The sequence below is a fragment of the Enhydra lutris genome, unplaced genomic scaffold (assembly GCF_002288905.1).
Source record: "Enhydra lutris kenyoni isolate GAN:26980312 unplaced genomic scaffold, ASM228890v2 scaffoldscaffold7, whole genome shotgun sequence".
Classification (NCBI taxonomy): domain Eukaryota; kingdom Metazoa; phylum Chordata; class Mammalia; order Carnivora; family Mustelidae; genus Enhydra; species Enhydra lutris.
Genome location: NW_019154091.1, coordinates 38,683,992 through 38,701,343, shown reverse-complemented (window position 1 = coordinate 38,701,343; position 17,352 = coordinate 38,683,992). Strand labels below are relative to the sequence as shown.

At 37.2% G+C, this 17,352-nt stretch overlaps 1 protein-coding gene across 1 annotated transcript in view; it reads left to right on the top strand.

The window, feature by feature from the left end:
* The window catches only part of LOC111142027 (LDL receptor related protein 6), a 173,046-nt gene that overhangs the window by 21,610 nt on the left and 134,084 nt on the right, over nt 1-17,352 (top strand). Inside the window, exon 2 of the mRNA XM_022494947.1 lies at nt 10,702-11,095. Coding sequence (XP_022350655.1) covers nt 10,702-11,095 — 394 coding nt within the window. The remainder of the gene's footprint in view (nt 1-10,701; nt 11,096-17,352) is intronic.

Genomic DNA, 17,352 nt, shown 5'->3' with positions numbered 1-17,352 from the left:
TCCCGTCGCTTTGGATTCACTTCTCCGCCAGTCCTACCTTTCCGAAAGTGGTTGATTTTCTGTTTCTAGAGTTGCTGTTCTTCTTCTCTTCGATCTCCCGTTGGATTTGTAGGTGTTTGCAATCTTTAGATAAGCTATCTAGCTGATCTCCCGCTACCTGAAGTAGTCTCAGCCTGCTACTTCTCCGCCATCTTGACTCCTCCCCCAGAATGAGCAGTTCTTTTAAGAAAATATGGAACCCAGAAGAAATCTAGGTTCCTCACTTACTGGCTCTGTGACCATGGATAGATCATTTCTTTGCATCTTTGTTTTCTTAATTACCAGCAAAGAAGGGACACCTGACCCAAAACCCTCACAGGGAAGTCATGAAACCAAATGGAGTCATACATGTTAAACTGTTCTTAAAAATATAAAAATACTGTATGTAAATGTTACAAAGATTAAACGTGAGGGAAGTTTTGGTGGGTGTGTCTCCCACATGGGGCCCTATCAAAAGGCTACTTGAGTGCCATTGCTCACATTTTGATTAATATTGATTATTAACTTGACCATATCATTATAAGAAGAACATTTATTTTAAGCATACTGTGTGAAAGACATGGTGACCTACTTTCCCCTCCATACCTCTAGTATTGGAGTCAGGGAACACGGCTTCAGCACAAGCACTATCCTGTCTAGATACGGGACTTTGGAGAGGTCAGTTGACCTCTCTAGACATCTGTGCTCATTTCCACAGTAAGGAATTGAGAGTAGTCTCTCTCTAAGCAGCAATTCACTGACATCTGCCCTACTCCCACCCATCACCCATGTGTACCCTGGTTTAAGTGATCACTCTCTTGCGTGGAGTGCTGCAAGTCATTGATTTGCCTAATTTTGCTGCCTCTCCAGCTTCTTCCTCCACATCTGTTTCACGTGACTGGTCAATCTTTTCCAGTGGTCATGTTTAGTACCTTTTTCTGTTGCCCTTGAGATAAAGACAAGCCCTTTCCTTAGGCCTCTAGACCTGTCCTGGTCTGCTCTGCTTGCCTCTTCAGCTAAAAACAGTTGCAGCAAACATCTATCTATCTATCTATCTAAACACACAAACAGACACAAATAAATAGCCTATAGCTTCAGTTTGGAAGTTTCAGCCCACTGGTAGTTTATATAAAAGCTCTCATTCTTCCTCTATATTTTTACCATGGTTGTGTTTCTGGCAGATGGGGCAAGTTGAGGTTACCTGCTCAGTCAGTATGAGGACTGAAGTGTCTCCACCAGTATTTGTGGAGGAAATCTTTTAAGACTTTCTTTCCCTCATGTGTAATCTTATGGAGACTGTGTACCAAATTTTGGGTGAGAGACTGAAGACCAAGGGCTATCTGGGTGTCTAGATAGCTCAGAGCTCATCTGAGCAGATAAAAGATCCAACCTGCTTCCAAGTTTTTCTGTCTGTCTGTCTGTCTTTCTTTGAGTGCAGGAGAGCGTGTATATGCAAGTGGTAGGGGAGGAGCAGAGGGAAAGGGAGAGAGAAGCTTAAGCAAGTTTCATGCCTAGTGTGGAACCCACCACAGGGCTTTGTCTAATGACTGTGAAATCATGACCTGAGTTGAAATTAAGAGTTAGACACTTAAATGACTGAGCCACCCAAGTGCCCCTCCAATTCATATTTTTAACTCAGGTCCCTGAGAGCCCCTAATGAGTTTCTAGTAGGGAAAAGGGAGCTTAATGCTCAGGTGACTATAAGGAGTTGAGGGGTTGGAGTAGGAAGGGAAAGGTCTGATAGGGTAGATAGAGGGTTGGAGGAGATTGGGGTACTAAAGGAGGATGGATAAAGGATTCAAGGAAACTGACAGGAAGGTTGAGGGTGGTAAAAAGGATGAAGGAAGAACAGAGGGTGATGGGAAAGGAGAGGTTTTAGCTGAACCAGTTTAGGGAGGTGCCAAGTTTTGCAAGGAGGACACTGAAGTTCTAAATTGTCTCTAGTAAAGTTTTGCCTTTTTTAAAAAATTTTTATTTTTTTAAAGATTTTATTTATTTATTTGCCAGAGAGTAAATTTTTGCCATTTTTGAAGACACTGAACTGAATTAGTGCTATAATGGTGAAGCATGCAGTCAGTGGGGGAGGAGGGAGGATGCTCAACAGAATGAGTTTCTTATGGGATTAAATTATTAAATCATAAATAAGAATTCAGAGGGGGGCGCCTGGGTGGCTCAGTGGGTTTAGACTCTACCTTTAGCTCAGGTCGTGATCTTGGGGTCCTGGGATCGAGCCCCGCATCGGGCTCCCTGCTCAGTGGGGAGACTGCTTCTCCCTCTCTCTCTGCCTGCCTCGCTGCCTACTTGTGATCTCTGTCTGTCATATAAATAAATAAACTCTTAAAAAAAGAATTCAGAGGAACTGGGAAAGAGTACAAGTGTACATTGTGGATACTGTGGGTTTGCTTCCAGACCACCATAGTTAAGTGACTGTTGCAACAAAGGAAGTCAAATGAATTTTTTAGCTTCCTGTTTTATATGAGTTATGTTTACACTGTACTATATAGTCTTTAAGTGTGCATTAGCATTATGTCTAAAAAAACAACAAATATGCCTAGATTTTAAAAGAAATGCTGATCATATTCTGAGCTTTCATCAAGTTGTAATCTTTTTGCTCGTGGAGGGTCCTGATGTTGATGGCTGCTGACTTATCAGGTTGGTGGTTGCTGAAGGTTGGGGTGGCTGTGTTAATTTCTTAAAATAAGAAAACAGTTGAAGTTTGTTGCGTTGATTGACTCTTCCTTTCACGAACGATTTCTCTGTACCATGTGATGCCATTTGTTAGCATTTTACCTATAGTACAATTTCTTTAAAAACTGAAGTCAGTCCTGGTGCCTGGGTCGCTCAGTTGGTAAGCGTCTCAGGTCATGATCTCTGTGTCCTGGGATAGAGCCCTGGCTTCCTGCTCAGTGGGAAGCCTGCTTCTCCCTCTCCCACTCCCCCTGCTTGTGTTCACTCTCTTGCTGTCTCTCTCTCTCTCTCTGTCAAATAAATAAATCTTAAAAAATTCAAGTCAATCCTCTCAAACCCTGATGCTACTTTATCAGCTAAGTTGATGTAATATTCTAAATCCTTTGTTGTCATTTCTACAGTCTTCACAGCATCTTCACCAGGAGTGGATTCTATCTCAAGAAACCACTTTCTTTGCTCATCTGTAAGAAGTAACTCCTCAGCTGTTCAGGTTTTTTGAATTGAATGAGACTGCAGCAATTCAGTCACACCTTTAGGTTCTTCTCATTCTCATTTCTGTCACATCTGTAGTTACTTTCTCTGTTGAGGTCTTGAACCTCTAAAAGTCATCGTTAAGGGTTGGAATCCAAACTCTTGTTAATGTTAATATTTTTTATCTCTTTCCATGATTCATGAATATTCTTAATGGCCTCTAGAATGGTGAATTCTTTCCAGAAGGTTTTCAGTTTACTTTGCCCAGATTCATCAGAGGAATCACTGTCTACGATAGCTATAAGCTTTACAAAATATATTACTTAAATAATAAGACTTGAACGTTGAAACTACTCCTTGCTCTGTGGGCTGCAGAATGGATGTTGAAATGGCATGAAAACAGCATTAATCTTGATGGACATCACCATCAGACCTCTTGGGGGACCAGGTGCATTGTCAACAAGCAGTAATATTTAGAAAGGCATTTTTTTTTTCTGAGAAGTGGGTCTCAACAGTGGGCTTAAAACATTCAGTAAACCCTGTTGTAAACAGATGTGTTGTCACCCAAGCTTTGCTGTTCCATTTACAGAGCAGGCAGAGTAAATCTAGTATAATTCTTAAAAACCCTAGGATTTTCAGAACGGTGAATGAGCATTAGCTTCAACTTAGAGTCACCTAACAAGAGAGTCAATCTATCTTTTGACGATTTGAAGCCAGGAATTGACTTCTCTCCAGCTGTAGAAGTTCTAGATGGCATCTTTTCCCAATATAAGGTTGTTTTGTTTTCATTGAAAATTTATTGTTTAGTGTAGCCACCTTTCTTAATTATCTTAGCTACATTTTTTTGCATAACTTGGTTCTGCTTCTATATCAGTACTTGCTGCTTTACTTTACACTTTTTTTGTTACAGAGATGGTTTCTTTCTTTAAATCTCATGAACCAACCTCTGCTAACTTCAAACTTTTCTACAGCTTCCTCACCTCTCTCAGCCTTCATAGAATTGAAGAGAATTTGGGCCTTGCTTCGGGTTAGGCTTTGGTTTAAGGGAATGTTGTGGCTGGTTTGATCTATATAGACCACTAAAACTTTTTCCATATCATCAATAAGGCTGTCATGCTTTCTTATCATTTTTATCTTGACTGGAGTAGCACTTTTAATTTCCTTCAAGAGCTTTCCCTTTGCACTCACTCCTTGGCTAACTGGTGCAAGAGGCCTAGCTTTCAGCCTCTCTCAGCTTTTGATATGCCTTCCTCACTAAGTGTAATCACTTCAAGCTTTTGATTTAAAGTGAGGAATCTGGGGACGCCTGGGTGGCTCAGTTGGTTGGGCAGCTGCCTTCGGCTCGGGTCGTGGTCCCGGCGTCCTGGGATCGAGTCCTGCGTCGGGCTCCTTGCTCGTCGGGGAGCCTGCTTCTCCCTCTGCCTCTGCCTGCCGTTCTGTCTGCCTGTGCTCGCTCTCTCCCTCTCTCTCTCTCTGACAAATAAATAAATAAAATCTTTAAAAAAAAAAAATAAAGTGAGGAATCTGACTCTTTCACTTGAACACTTAGGGGCCATTGTAGGGTTATTCATTGGCCTCATTTCAGTATTGCTGTGTCTCAGGGAATACAAGGGCCTGAGGAGAGGGAGAGAGGGGAATGTGTAGTTGGTGACACATTCAGAACACAGAAAACACTTACCAATTTTGTTGTCTTATATGGCTGCAGTTTGTGGTGCCCTAAAATGATTAGAGGAGTAGCATTGAAGATCACTGATCAAAGATTATCACAACAAATAAAATGATAATGAAAATGTTAGAAATATTGGGAGAATTACCATAATGTGAAATACGTACGTGAAGTTAGCAAATGCTGTTGGAAAAATAGCACCAATAGACTTGCTTGATGCAGAGTTGCTACAAACTTTTAATTTGTAAAAAATGCAGTATTTGGGAGGTGCAGTAAAGTGAAGTGCGAATGAATGAGGTGTGCCTATATTCCCTTATGATGAGCCAAGGAAATTCCCACTGTAATCTCCACTGGAGGAGTCAAGGGATAATAGAATAGCTGGAATATCCTTCTCAGGAGTCAGGGTGTGATTCTCAAAGAGCCAAAGAAAAAGGTTTCTTCACCGGAAAATATCAAAGTACCATGTTGCAACAGACTAGATGTCTGGAGCACTGGTTCAGGAGCTGACCTTGAGGAAAGATACACGAATCTCTGGACAAGAAAGGAATTTAAATATCATTATCAAAGTGGGGGTTGTGTGTGTCTCATCCAAGTCATGTCAACATACAAATATCAAAAATAAATCCCTACTTAGGGAGATTATTTGAAAAGATTATTGTAATAGGTAGAATATTCTGACCACAAGATATATAGGTGTCTCAAGAGCAAGCACAAAAAGACTTTTCTCTGGAGGTGAATAGTGCCATGAAGAACTTTTTGGGAGAGTGGGATAAGCTGGTGGGAGTTAGGAGATGACATGGCCACGGTAGTTTAACAGGAGGTGTTTTTTTCTTGTGGTCACCTTATACTCAGAATGAGTCCTTAAGAGAGGGTGTTCTGTGTTTTGCTTAAAGCTGAGAGCTTGCTAATTAGTTCAGAGGTCTGTGGGGAGGAGATTAGCTTTACTAAACTTTGAACAAGTCAATAGGTCAGTAATGGGCATTTGTGAACACTTGGCCAGAATTAATGTAAAATCCTTTTGGGTTTATGACAAATATATTGTTAGATCAGGTTCTGCAGAATTCCTTTTGGATATTAGTAGATATATTTACCATATCACTGTCAGGCAGTGAACTCTTGCTATGTATTGGGGATAAACTTAGTTATATTGCTCCTGTTCCCAAAGGGCAGAGATCCTAGTTGAAGTAGAAAATATCTTTTTGAAAATGCTGATATCAGAAAAGTGGGAAAGACTGTAAGAGCTCAAAGAAGGAAAGCGGAAGCAATTGGGAAGATTCATGGAATAGATAAGATTTGAATCGGCCTTGAAGAGCTTGCTTGCTGGGATAATGAAAGGGAGGTATGGAGTGGGCAGGAAAATGAATTTGCTATAGTAATGTAGTATGATGTCCTCACAGTCAATCTGTTCAAAACCAGCTTGTATGATGCAGAGGCTATAAAATTAAGTTAGAGTCTTAGGTAGAAGTCACCTGGTGGTGGCCTGAAGTATTGAGACTTTTTATGTTAGGCAAAGGAAATCAGAAAGCTTTTTGAGTTGGATCAAGTAGAAGTACTAAAAGTGGAAAATGGTGGGAGAGTGTTGAGATCACTTACCATTAAGGTAGTTTAGGCATAAGGTCATGAAGGTCTAGAGTAGGATAGTGGTTCTGAAAATGGAAAAGAAGCAGATTTAAGGACATGCTAAAGAAGAGTCAGCGGGACAGTATTTGGCAGACTGGGGAAGAGGGAGATGTCAAAGAGGGTGTCCACTGTGTATCCATAAGATTAGGAAAATGTTAACACTGACTTTTGAAGATATATTTATATATATGTATATGTATGTATGGATATATACAAACACACACACATATGTGTGTGTATGTGTGTAGTTTTTGACAGGTTGTGGGGGAGGTGATGAATTTAATTTAATGTATGGAAGAGATGGCCAACAAGATGTTACAGGTGCAGTACTGAAGGTTAGGCTGGAAATGATGATGATTTGATAATTATCTGAATAGAGTTGCTTTATTGACTAGGTAAACTTGCAGATTTTCTCTTCTGTTCTTTACATTTCTTGAACAAGAGACAATCTTGGGCATACCCATATTTGAGAAGTGGGAGGAAGATTTGAAACTAAAAAGCAGATGAAGCATGACCAGAAAAACAAGTAAATGTAGTATAGGGAGAATTTTACCTAGGTAGGGTTATGGTCAACATTATTGCTAAATAGAGTTCAAAAATAAGGACTGAGAAAAGGCCTCTGGATTTGTTTCTGGAGACTTGGCGAGAGCAGTTTTAGGTGAGTGACGGGTGGGAAATTAGTCTAAGTTAGACTAAGATGGTAGTATGAAGTGTATTTAATATTGTAAGATTTTGTGGCTAGGAGAAATATAATTCTCTTGGTGGTAGCAAGGTTAGGGTTATTAGAACAAAGTTTTTTCATAGCAGGCATCTGGCAGGAGCCATTGAAGACACAAGAAATAGGGAATAATCCATAGAGCAAAGTTGCAGAGAGGAAGTAGAGAGACTGAATCAAAAATATTGCTTCAACCATAAAAAGGAGAAAAGGTAACTTGTCATTTGTGACTGAAGACAAGATAAAGGAGGATGGGTGGGATGTATAGAAATTTTTGAGAAGTTCAAATTAAGATGTTGGGGATATATGATATTTACCTTGCTTCCTGTCTCACTGAGATTATTTTAGGAGATGATCTGAGATGGAAGGATTCAAGGCATGGAATTTTTCTTTAGGAAAGCAGAAAAAGTTTAGAAAGGATACTAGAGAAAGTTTGGTAGGAAGTTAATAAAGGAAAATGAGGATTCCTAAGCATCTATGCAGGTTCTACTAAAGGGATATGTTGGCAGATATTTGGATTATCTGGCTATTAGGAAGTTAGAAGGTAAGCTCTTTGGAATGGAAGTTAATGGAATGCATGGCATATATGCTACAGCTGTGTGTGTGTGTGTGTGTGTGTGTGTGTGTGTGTGTGTGTGTATCCATTGTATTTCTTTCATAGATTAAAACAATATTACCAATCAAATTATACCTTTCAGATATCTCATTAAATATATTGTTGAATAGATACTGGTTGTAATATTGTAGAAAGTATTCCAAGTATCGGAAGGGTGGTTAGACAGGGTGAACCCTGGATTTCCTTTTAATAGTTGGTAGGTTCACACAGTGTTCTTTATTTTTTTGAAAAGATTTTAAAGTAATCTCCACACCCAACATGGGACTCCATACTCACAAAACCAAGATCAAGAGTTACATGCTCTACTGACTGAGGCGGGTAGGCAGCCCTACAAATAGACCCTTAGAAATCTTAATTATAAGTAGTACTGCTCAGTTAAAAGAAGTTAACTCATCCCCCAATCTCAGCCCTCTTTTTTTACACCTTGTATGTAGAAGCCTTTTGAGATCTTAAATGATCAGAAAGGTCCTTTGGATTTTGTAGACCAAATATTCAGTAGAAATATTAATGTTTGACTTGCAAGTCATAAACAGACTTAGCTAATACCTGATGCCCCATACAGATTTATTACACAGTTTTCCAAGGATAGTGCCATAAAGAAAGATGCTCAATGAATATTAGATTATTATCACTTTTGGATTTTAAATTGTAGGTTCTCTCAGGCAGTTGGTTAGCCTGCTTAGCATTGTGCCCCTAACTAATGAGGACTCTTTTCCTGATTTTTGTAATTGGTTCATAGCATGAAGGGCTCACTATAAGAGAGTGCAATGGACACTGGGCACTCATAAATCATTGTGCTGAATGAAGGCATGAAATTAGTTAAAAGTGAATCTGTGAGGGAAATTTATTAATTTGCCAAAAGCAGTATTAGATAAACAGAATAAGCAGACAGGGCTCTTAGTCACTTTTAAAAAAAAAACTATCCACCTGTTTGTTTTTGATTAAGACAGATGGATTTAAGCTTAGAAGGGAAATTCATGTTATACTTCTAGATGAAAATCGTGGACTTTATAACTCCACTTGGCAGCCATAATCCATAAACTGGATTATAGATTCATAAACTGGATAAACATCACTTTTTTCTTCATACTTTTTTAAGCACCTTAATTTTTTTGAAATTAAATTCTTAAGGTAGTGGTTACTTTTAAATGGTACTTGGTATTGCCTTTGGATGACACAGCTTTAGACCTTTAGTTAAGTAATTGTGAGAGAAGATTGTGTACATTATTGCATAACTCTGTTGTTATTTTTCCTCCCCTCATTTGTATTCTTCATCTCAGCTTTTAGATCTGTGCTATCCAATACAACCACTTGTCTATTTAAATTTAAATGAATTAAGGTTAAATAAAGATTTAATTTCTTAGTCATACTAGCCACATTTTAAGTGCTCTCTAGCATGCGGCCAGTGGATACTGTATTGCCCAGTGGAGAGTATATTTCTATCATCAGAGAAAGTTCTTTTGGATAGTTGCACTCAAGATCTTTAATTACTAATGATGCCAGGAAAGTACATGTCAGGAACTTGGAAAAGATACATAAAAACTCCCCAAACCATAGAATTTATACAACTTACAATTCTACCAGTTTCAGCCTTTTCAAAGTTAAGTATTAGTTCTTTAGGATAGGCCTTACATTTAGTTTTGATATTAGGTCTCATTCAGAGATCATTCTTTTTTTTTTTTTTTTTTTTTTTAAGATTTTTAAAATTTATTTGACAGAGTACAAGCAAACAGAGTGGTAGGCAGAAGGAGAGGGAAAAGCAGGCTCCCCTCCAAGCAGGGAGCCGGATGCGGGGCTTGATCCCAGGACCCTGGGATCATGACCTGACCTGAAGGCAACCACTCAACAGACTGAGCCACCCAGGTGCCCCCAGAGATCACTCTGATAATAATGGAAAACAGAATAAAGTAGTTGTGTTAAAACGGCCTCTGCCAGATTGTTTATTTAACAGATTTATTAAGATATAATTGATAATACAATAAATTATGCATATGGAAAGTGTATTTAATAAGTTTTGATAAATATACCTCTCTCGAACTGTCCTCCTAGACATAATACACCTATTACCCGTAGGTTTCCTCGTGCCTCTTTGTAATCTCTCCCTGTATAATCCCTTTCTTTTTTACTCTTTTTGTCTACCTCCAGACAACCACTGATCTGCTTTCTTTCACAATAGAGTAATTTGAATTTTCTAAAATTTTATATAAATGGAGTCATGCAATCTATACTTTTTTGGCGGGGGTGTCTGACTTCTTTCACTGTATATGATTATTTTGAGATTCACATGTTATATGAGATCCCATGTTACGTGTACAAATAGTTCATTACTTTGCATTGTATGAATATATCACAGTTTGTTCATCCATTAATTTGTTGGTGACATTTGTGTTGATCCCAGTTTGGCCTTATTTCATAGAAGCTGCTATGAACATTTATGTACAGGTCTTTATATTGACATATGTTTTTATTTCTCTTGAGTAAATACCTTGGCATGGAATGGCTGGATCATATGGTAGGATGTATGTTTAACCTTTTAAGAAACTGTCAAATTCTTATCCAAAGTGGCTGCACCATATACATTCCCCCCAGGAGAGTGTGAGTGTTCCACTGGCTCCATATCCTTTTGAATTCTTGGTATGGCCAAACTTTTTAATTTTATGTGACAGACTGTTTTAATAAGAAAATACTGACCTAGTAGAATTATTTCCTTGCTCTTGCAACTTTTTGTATTTAAATGCTGCAAAAATAGTATTTTGTTTGTGAAGAGACTTTAAGACAGTCTTCTATAGATTTATTTACTCTTATTTTTGATAGTATTTGTTCACTAATGTTGATTTGAAACTCAATTTATAGGAACCATTACATTTCCTTTCTTTTTACTTACATATTTTTCTTTTTTTGTTCTAGCGGCCCCTTTGTTGCTTTATGCAAACAGACGGGACTTGCGATTGGTTGATGCTACAAATGGCAAAGAGAATGCTACAATTGTAGTTGGAGGCTTGGAGGATGCAGCTGCGGTGGACTTTGTATTTGGTCATGGCTTGATATACTGGAGTGATGTCAGCGAAGAAGCCATTAAACGAACAGAGTTTAACAAAACTGAGAGTGTACAGAATGTTGTTGTCTCTGGATTATTGTCCCCTGATGGGCTGGCATGTGATTGGCTTGGAGAAAAATTATACTGGACAGATTCTGAAACAAATCGGATTGAAGTTTCTAATTTAGATGGTTCTTTACGTAAAGTGTTATTTTGGCAAGAGTTGGATCAACCCAGAGCTATTGCCTTAGATCCTTCAAGTGGGTAAGTTTTGTGCAATGTACAGACCATTTTGCATCTCTGTTTCCTGGTTTCCATTTGCTAGCATAGACAACCCCCACCCCCATCCCCAAGAGAAAAGAAAGATCAAAAACTAAATTTCAGATTCTTTGAGCTTTTTTGTCAAGTAGACTTGAATGTGGGGAATTACGTTGTGTTCTTCAAGTGAGATGTTTCTGTAAATTTTGTGATAATTGTGTTTCTGACATTACTTATGAGATAGTCATAGATAGAGTTTTTGCATTTAATAATTATGAGAGGATAATTAGAAGGCAGAGAAGAAGGGATGAAGACCTAACAAGAGTAGTATTTGATAGCTCAAGACAATGTAAAACAGTCTTACGGATCTTACAACTTTTAGTGTATATGCAGTCATTTTGTTATACTGGTATCTTTTTATTAAACTTTGAAGTATTATTTGATATGTCAGTATTGAATGAAAAACAAAAATTAAATTGTTAACTCATTTCTATTTAGTTAAACATATATGTGCTGTAAAGGTTTAAAGGTTTATTTTCTAAAGAGAAGGAAAACCTCAAGCCATGAGTAAATCCCATTAGAAAATATGAACTGTCATCACATGCTTCTGGTACTATGCTTCACTTCTGTCATATACCATTCCTTGATACTTGTTTATTGAATATGTTCTTATGCCAGAGTCTGTCATGCTAGATTACTAAACATTAACCTGAAATGAGTTACTTGTAATTGTTTTAAAATGTAAAGATAAGTAACTTGCAAATAACCATCTTAACACTCTGTTTTCTTTGACTTTCAAGTATGTTGGAATGCTTTAAAATACATTTATAGAAGGGAGTGGATTAATATTATGTAATAGAATGTGGTGTGGGGGAATGAAAGAAAGTTTTATGTGTGCTCCTTTGTCTTGGAATCAGGCCTTACTTGGTGACAAAGTTTAAAGAAGATGCCATGTTGTAGGAAAATGAAAAGATTTGTCTGTCCCTGAAAGATAATGTGGGTAATACTGTAGTGAAACTTTAGGGAGAGAAGTTCTGGAACACATATATGTAATTTGTATAATATATAAAAAATACATTTTTTAGAGGGACATTAAGAGGTATCTGCTAAAGTCAGATGGTCTCTTAATAAAGCATCAGAAAGTATTTTGGCTCTCATGGTAGGAAAAAGGGTTGACTGTCCCAAGGAGGAGGTCAGAGATGCTGGGTATGCAGTAAACTGTACTGATGAAAAATTTGGTTGTTGAGAACTTGCAAGATACTTTTGAGAAATGGAATCTTTGTTTTGCCAACAGTTTGTGAGTCGCAGAGAGTGTTGAAATGTTTGTGAGGTTACTGCTTTATAGAATACACAGGGTTTTGGTGCTTTCAGTGGTCATTAGGGAATAGTACTTTGGTGAAAAGAGAAATATTTCTTAAATTGTTTTTGACAAATTTAATCTTATAACTGTAAGGGCAGTGATGGCAATTTAGCCAAATATCTTTTAAATAGTATGTTTAGAGCTCTGCTTTTTTTTGTACTATTGTTGGGAAGGGAGGAGGGAATATCTTTAAGGATTTACAATCTTTTTAAGGACAGAAAACTTGGACAAGAGAACTTTTCCTTCTTCAAAAGCATGTTTATTTGTATTATACAGTATGTATGTGGCGAGAGGAAGAGTGTTAAAGGGAATTGGAAGGGCCACAGGAGCTTTTACGGAGAAAGGGTGGATAATATAGCTTGGTTACCACAATTCCATAGCAGCATTTAGATCATTTCTTCAAGGAATAATGATTTTATGATAGTACATATTCAGGGGAGCTGAATTTATAGGGAAGTCTTGACTACTCAGGATCTAATCATCTAATGATTAAACGAATCATTCTCATTTTGTATCCTAAAGTAATGAGCTTTACTTCTTGGTGTCAGGTCTGATAAGTGTCTTAGGTAGTAAGTTTATCATACTATTAAAAAATACATTAGAGTTTCTGTGGCTTTAGTTTACCCATGATACTTACCAGAATTGAAGGTGAGAAACCGCCAGTGATTTAGCTGATCAAGAATATTATTGAAAGAATCAATAAAAGTGTGCATTGAAGGTAGAAAGTAGTGTTATTTAAGCTTCTAAGGGATAATCAGTGAACACTTTTTCTTGAGGCCTTAAATTTTGGTCAAGTACTCAGTGAAATATTTTTTTCATTATTTTTGATGGTTGTGGTTAGTGTTGCTTATGTGTATGAATGTGTGAAAATTTACCCTCTCCCCCTGTTCTTAAAATCTTTTTTAATTTTTGGAAAGTTATGTGTCATGTGGCTATTTTTAAAATTACACAACTGAAAATTAATAGAATGCATCCAAATGGTATACATTTGGTAATTAGCATGATGGAGTGTAAAATTATATTTTAAACTCATGCATTTAAAAATACATTCTATCAGTCTTTAGTGTTGATCTTAGATTTATGTTAAGGATTGTGGTTTTACTGGAAAAGTAATTTTAGATTGAGTACATCACTTATCAAACAGAAGAAATGATTTCCAGATTTATTTTTGGGGAGAGAAAAGAAGTTTACTTTCCAGAGAAAGTACATGAAAACAGTGCTGAAGAAAAGTGTAGGCTTTATCAGAGTTCCAGTATTCTGGGTTATAAGGTTCAGAAGAACTGACTGAACTCTCTCACATCAGCTTATGTAAAAGGAAAGCTATTGAATGACTGGTATTGTTTGAGCCCTGGGAACTAGTGCAGACATCTGTGTGCTTTTGGATGTATGGAGTTCTTTGTGTAATCAGTCCATTTAGCCTAGACTGAAGGAAGATTTTTATTTCCCTCCTGAAATTTGGCCTCTGTTAGTCTGAGATTTTTTTTTTTTTTCCTTTTGAGTGATGGCAGTGTAGAATTCAGAATAAGGAACAGGAAAACCTGTGTATAGAAATTGTTGTAGGGATGAACAAACATACTTACAGAGAGCAGTATCCTTTTAGTGAGGTAATTCCTGACTATTTGCTCTACTTGTGGAGTTCCTTAGTCTGTTCCACAATGACTGAACTAATCTTAGTGATGTTGAGGGCCAGCTCTTTCAGGTACAAATAAAGTAGTTTTAAGGGTTTTTTGTTATTAAGGATATCTGTACATATTCCAGATTCCTCTGAATATTTTTTAAAAAGTTAAACTTTAGTGATTCAGTCTGTATAAGTACTGCGCGCTAACCGATTGCGCCACTGGAGCTCCGTCAGTCTGAAGTGAGTTCATACTGAACAGCTTTGAGAGATACTTTTTAAAATATATTTTTATCATCAGGAATATTTATAACACTAAAAGTTCCGCTTTAAAAATGCTTGCAGAACTAACACAATGGAAAAAAAAAAGTATAATTTCCCTAACAAGTATGTATGTATATATGTATGTACGTATGTATGTATGCACACACACACACACACACACACACACACATATAATTGTCATATCTTGAGTATGTTTAGAAGTATTTTCTACACTGGTGTGTTCCAGCTGACTAAAATCATTCCTGCCACATAAGAGTGTTCAATAAATATTTTTGAGCAACCGGACCTTATACTTCCTTTCATAATCCTGTTTTCGTTGTTAGAGGAGAAGGTATTTTCTAAGCAAGTACAAATTTTAGCATCATTTCATGAATTCTACCCCAGTATGGTTTTGATTACAATTGTTTATTTAAAGCATATTTAAGATTTTTAGTTGTTTCAAGTTATTAAGACAGTAGAGCTTGTTTCATGTCACATCTAGATCTCTTATTTGCCAGCAAGTCACTTTATTCTTTTGGACTTTAGTCCAAAACATTAAGTTTGAAAAGTGAGATATTTAAATAAGTATCTATTTAAAAATTTTTATTTTACAATTTTGGACATTATACAAGTCCATTATTTAGGTATGCTACACTTAGAATGTGTTTCTACAGAACAGATTTTTTTTTAAGTTTTATTTTATTTTATTATTTATTTGTGAGAGAGAGAGAGAGTGCACACAAGCAGGGAGGATCAGAGGCAGAGGGAGAAGCTTCTCCCCACTGTGCATGGAGCCCGATGTGGGACTCTATCTGAGCCAAAGGCAGCCGCTTAACCGACTGAGCCAGCTAGGCGCTGTATGGAAGAGAGTCTTGAAATTTTGTTTCTGTTGTCCTTATTGTATAAGTCATCGTACTCAACCTCCTTTTTTATGGTTGTTTGACCCCTAACACCAGTTTGCTGATTCCACTGGATGTAAATTAGAAAATACTTTAAAATTTCAAAAGATTCTTTTTGTTTAAACAATGAAAGTGTAGCCAGTTACTTTGAGGCAGATTACATAGATTCAATATAGTTTGGTGGTGGGGTTTTTGAGATTGTCCCAAATTTAAGAGAAATGTGTTAGAACAGCCACTAATCCAGGAAATCTGGAGTATTGGCTTGGCTTTACCAGTCTCTGGGATATGATTCAAAGCCCTTGACAATGGAAAAACACATAAACAATTTTTTAAGAATAAATAAGTATGTGTATATATGTGTATCCTCAAATGTTAGTGTAGGGTTTTTCCCTTTACTTAAAAAAAAAACAACCCTCATCCAATTTTTAGTTCTTTGTATCTAGTGATATCCATTACCCTCTCTTAGACTGAGTTGTAATTATGTAGACAAATTTTTTTATGTCCCGTATCTTCAGGCCCACTTTTATTGAAGAAACATTGAAAGGGAATATTTGTAGTATAACTAAATGACTTTACCTAGCCCTGTCTCTTAATAGCTTTGCTTTTTAAAGAAGAGCTTTCCTTGCTTGTAGCACTGACCTTTTTCTTTTTCTTTCTTTCTTTTTTTTTTAAGATTTTATTTATTTATTTGACAGATCACAAGTAGGCAGAAAGAGGGGGAAGCAGGCTCCCTGCTGAGGAGATCCCGAGACCCTGAGATTATGACCTGAGCTGAAGGCAGAGGCTTAATGCACTGAGCCACCCAGGTGCCCCTAGCACTGATCTTTTAATTCAGCCTTAGTAGAAAGAAGAATGAAATTTTGTGAGATTCAAGAATAGGATACCTTTAACTGAGTTTTGGCTTTCTGTATTTTGGTGGTCTTATGTACCTTGCTCTATTCCACTGCGACTGGCTCTTTAGAAATGTAGTAAATTAGTTTTGACTGGCACCAAGTATTTGTGCCATTGAGCCTTTAAGATTTTAGAAGGAGGAATTTGCCAGATAGCTAATTTGTGAAATAGGAATAAAATAATTGTCTTTTTAAAAAAAATTTTATTTAGGGGGTTTGGGAGGGGGGGTGGGATTATGGACATTGGGGAGGGTATGTGCTATGGTGAGTGCTGTGAAGTGTGTAAACCTGGTGATTCACAGACCTGTACCCCTGGGGATAAAAATATATGTTTATAAAAAATAAATAAATAAATAAATAAATAAAAGTTAAAAAAAATTTATTAGAATGCATGCACACGATAGAGAGAGAGTACGCTCCAGTGTGCACGCGTACAAGCCATGGGGAGAGGCAGAGGGAGAAGCAGACTCTTCTTGAGCAGGGAGCCCAACGCGGGGACTCCATCCCAGGACCCTGGGATCACGACCTGAGCCCAAGGCAGACTTGGTAGACTGGGGAAGCCTGTTTTCTACCCATTAAATCCTAGACCTGATAGGGAATCTTGAGGATCTTATAGCTAAATGCCTTCACTTTGAGGCTGAAGAAACCAAGGCCTTGGCTAAAATAGGAGACAGCCAGATTCTTAGTTGAGATTTTCCAGTTCCACATTTGGTTCTTTTTTCTTCATGAAAAGTATCTTGCTAAAGCAGTGTGTTTTGTTTTACAAATTGAATTACTTTAAAAATGCAATGTGTTAGCTTTATTTAAAGGAGGCTTTTATAAATTCTTTGTTTTTAGATTTACTCTCTATCAGTTTCATATTTTACCATTGCTTTTGGCATCCACTTAATCCATTTGGGTTCAGTTTCCTTCTGTTCAAAGTATGTTCTTGAATATTTCTTTCAGCAAAAGTTGCTTAATGGTAAACTCTTGGTCTTCACTTGAAAATGTGTTTAATTTGCCCTCATTCTTGAATGATAATTATTTGATGATGGAATCTGGATGTTGGTTATTTTCACTCAGTTGTTGGAGGGTATTATGATTTTACTTGTTGCTGTGAGACGTCTGGTATTTCCTAATTATTGTTGCTTTTTAAGTACTTTATCTGTTTTTTTGTTTGTTTTGTTTTTTTTCCCTGGTTCTTTAAAAGCAGCCCCTATGCATCTCTTATGTTTTGATACTCTGTAGCTTTTCCT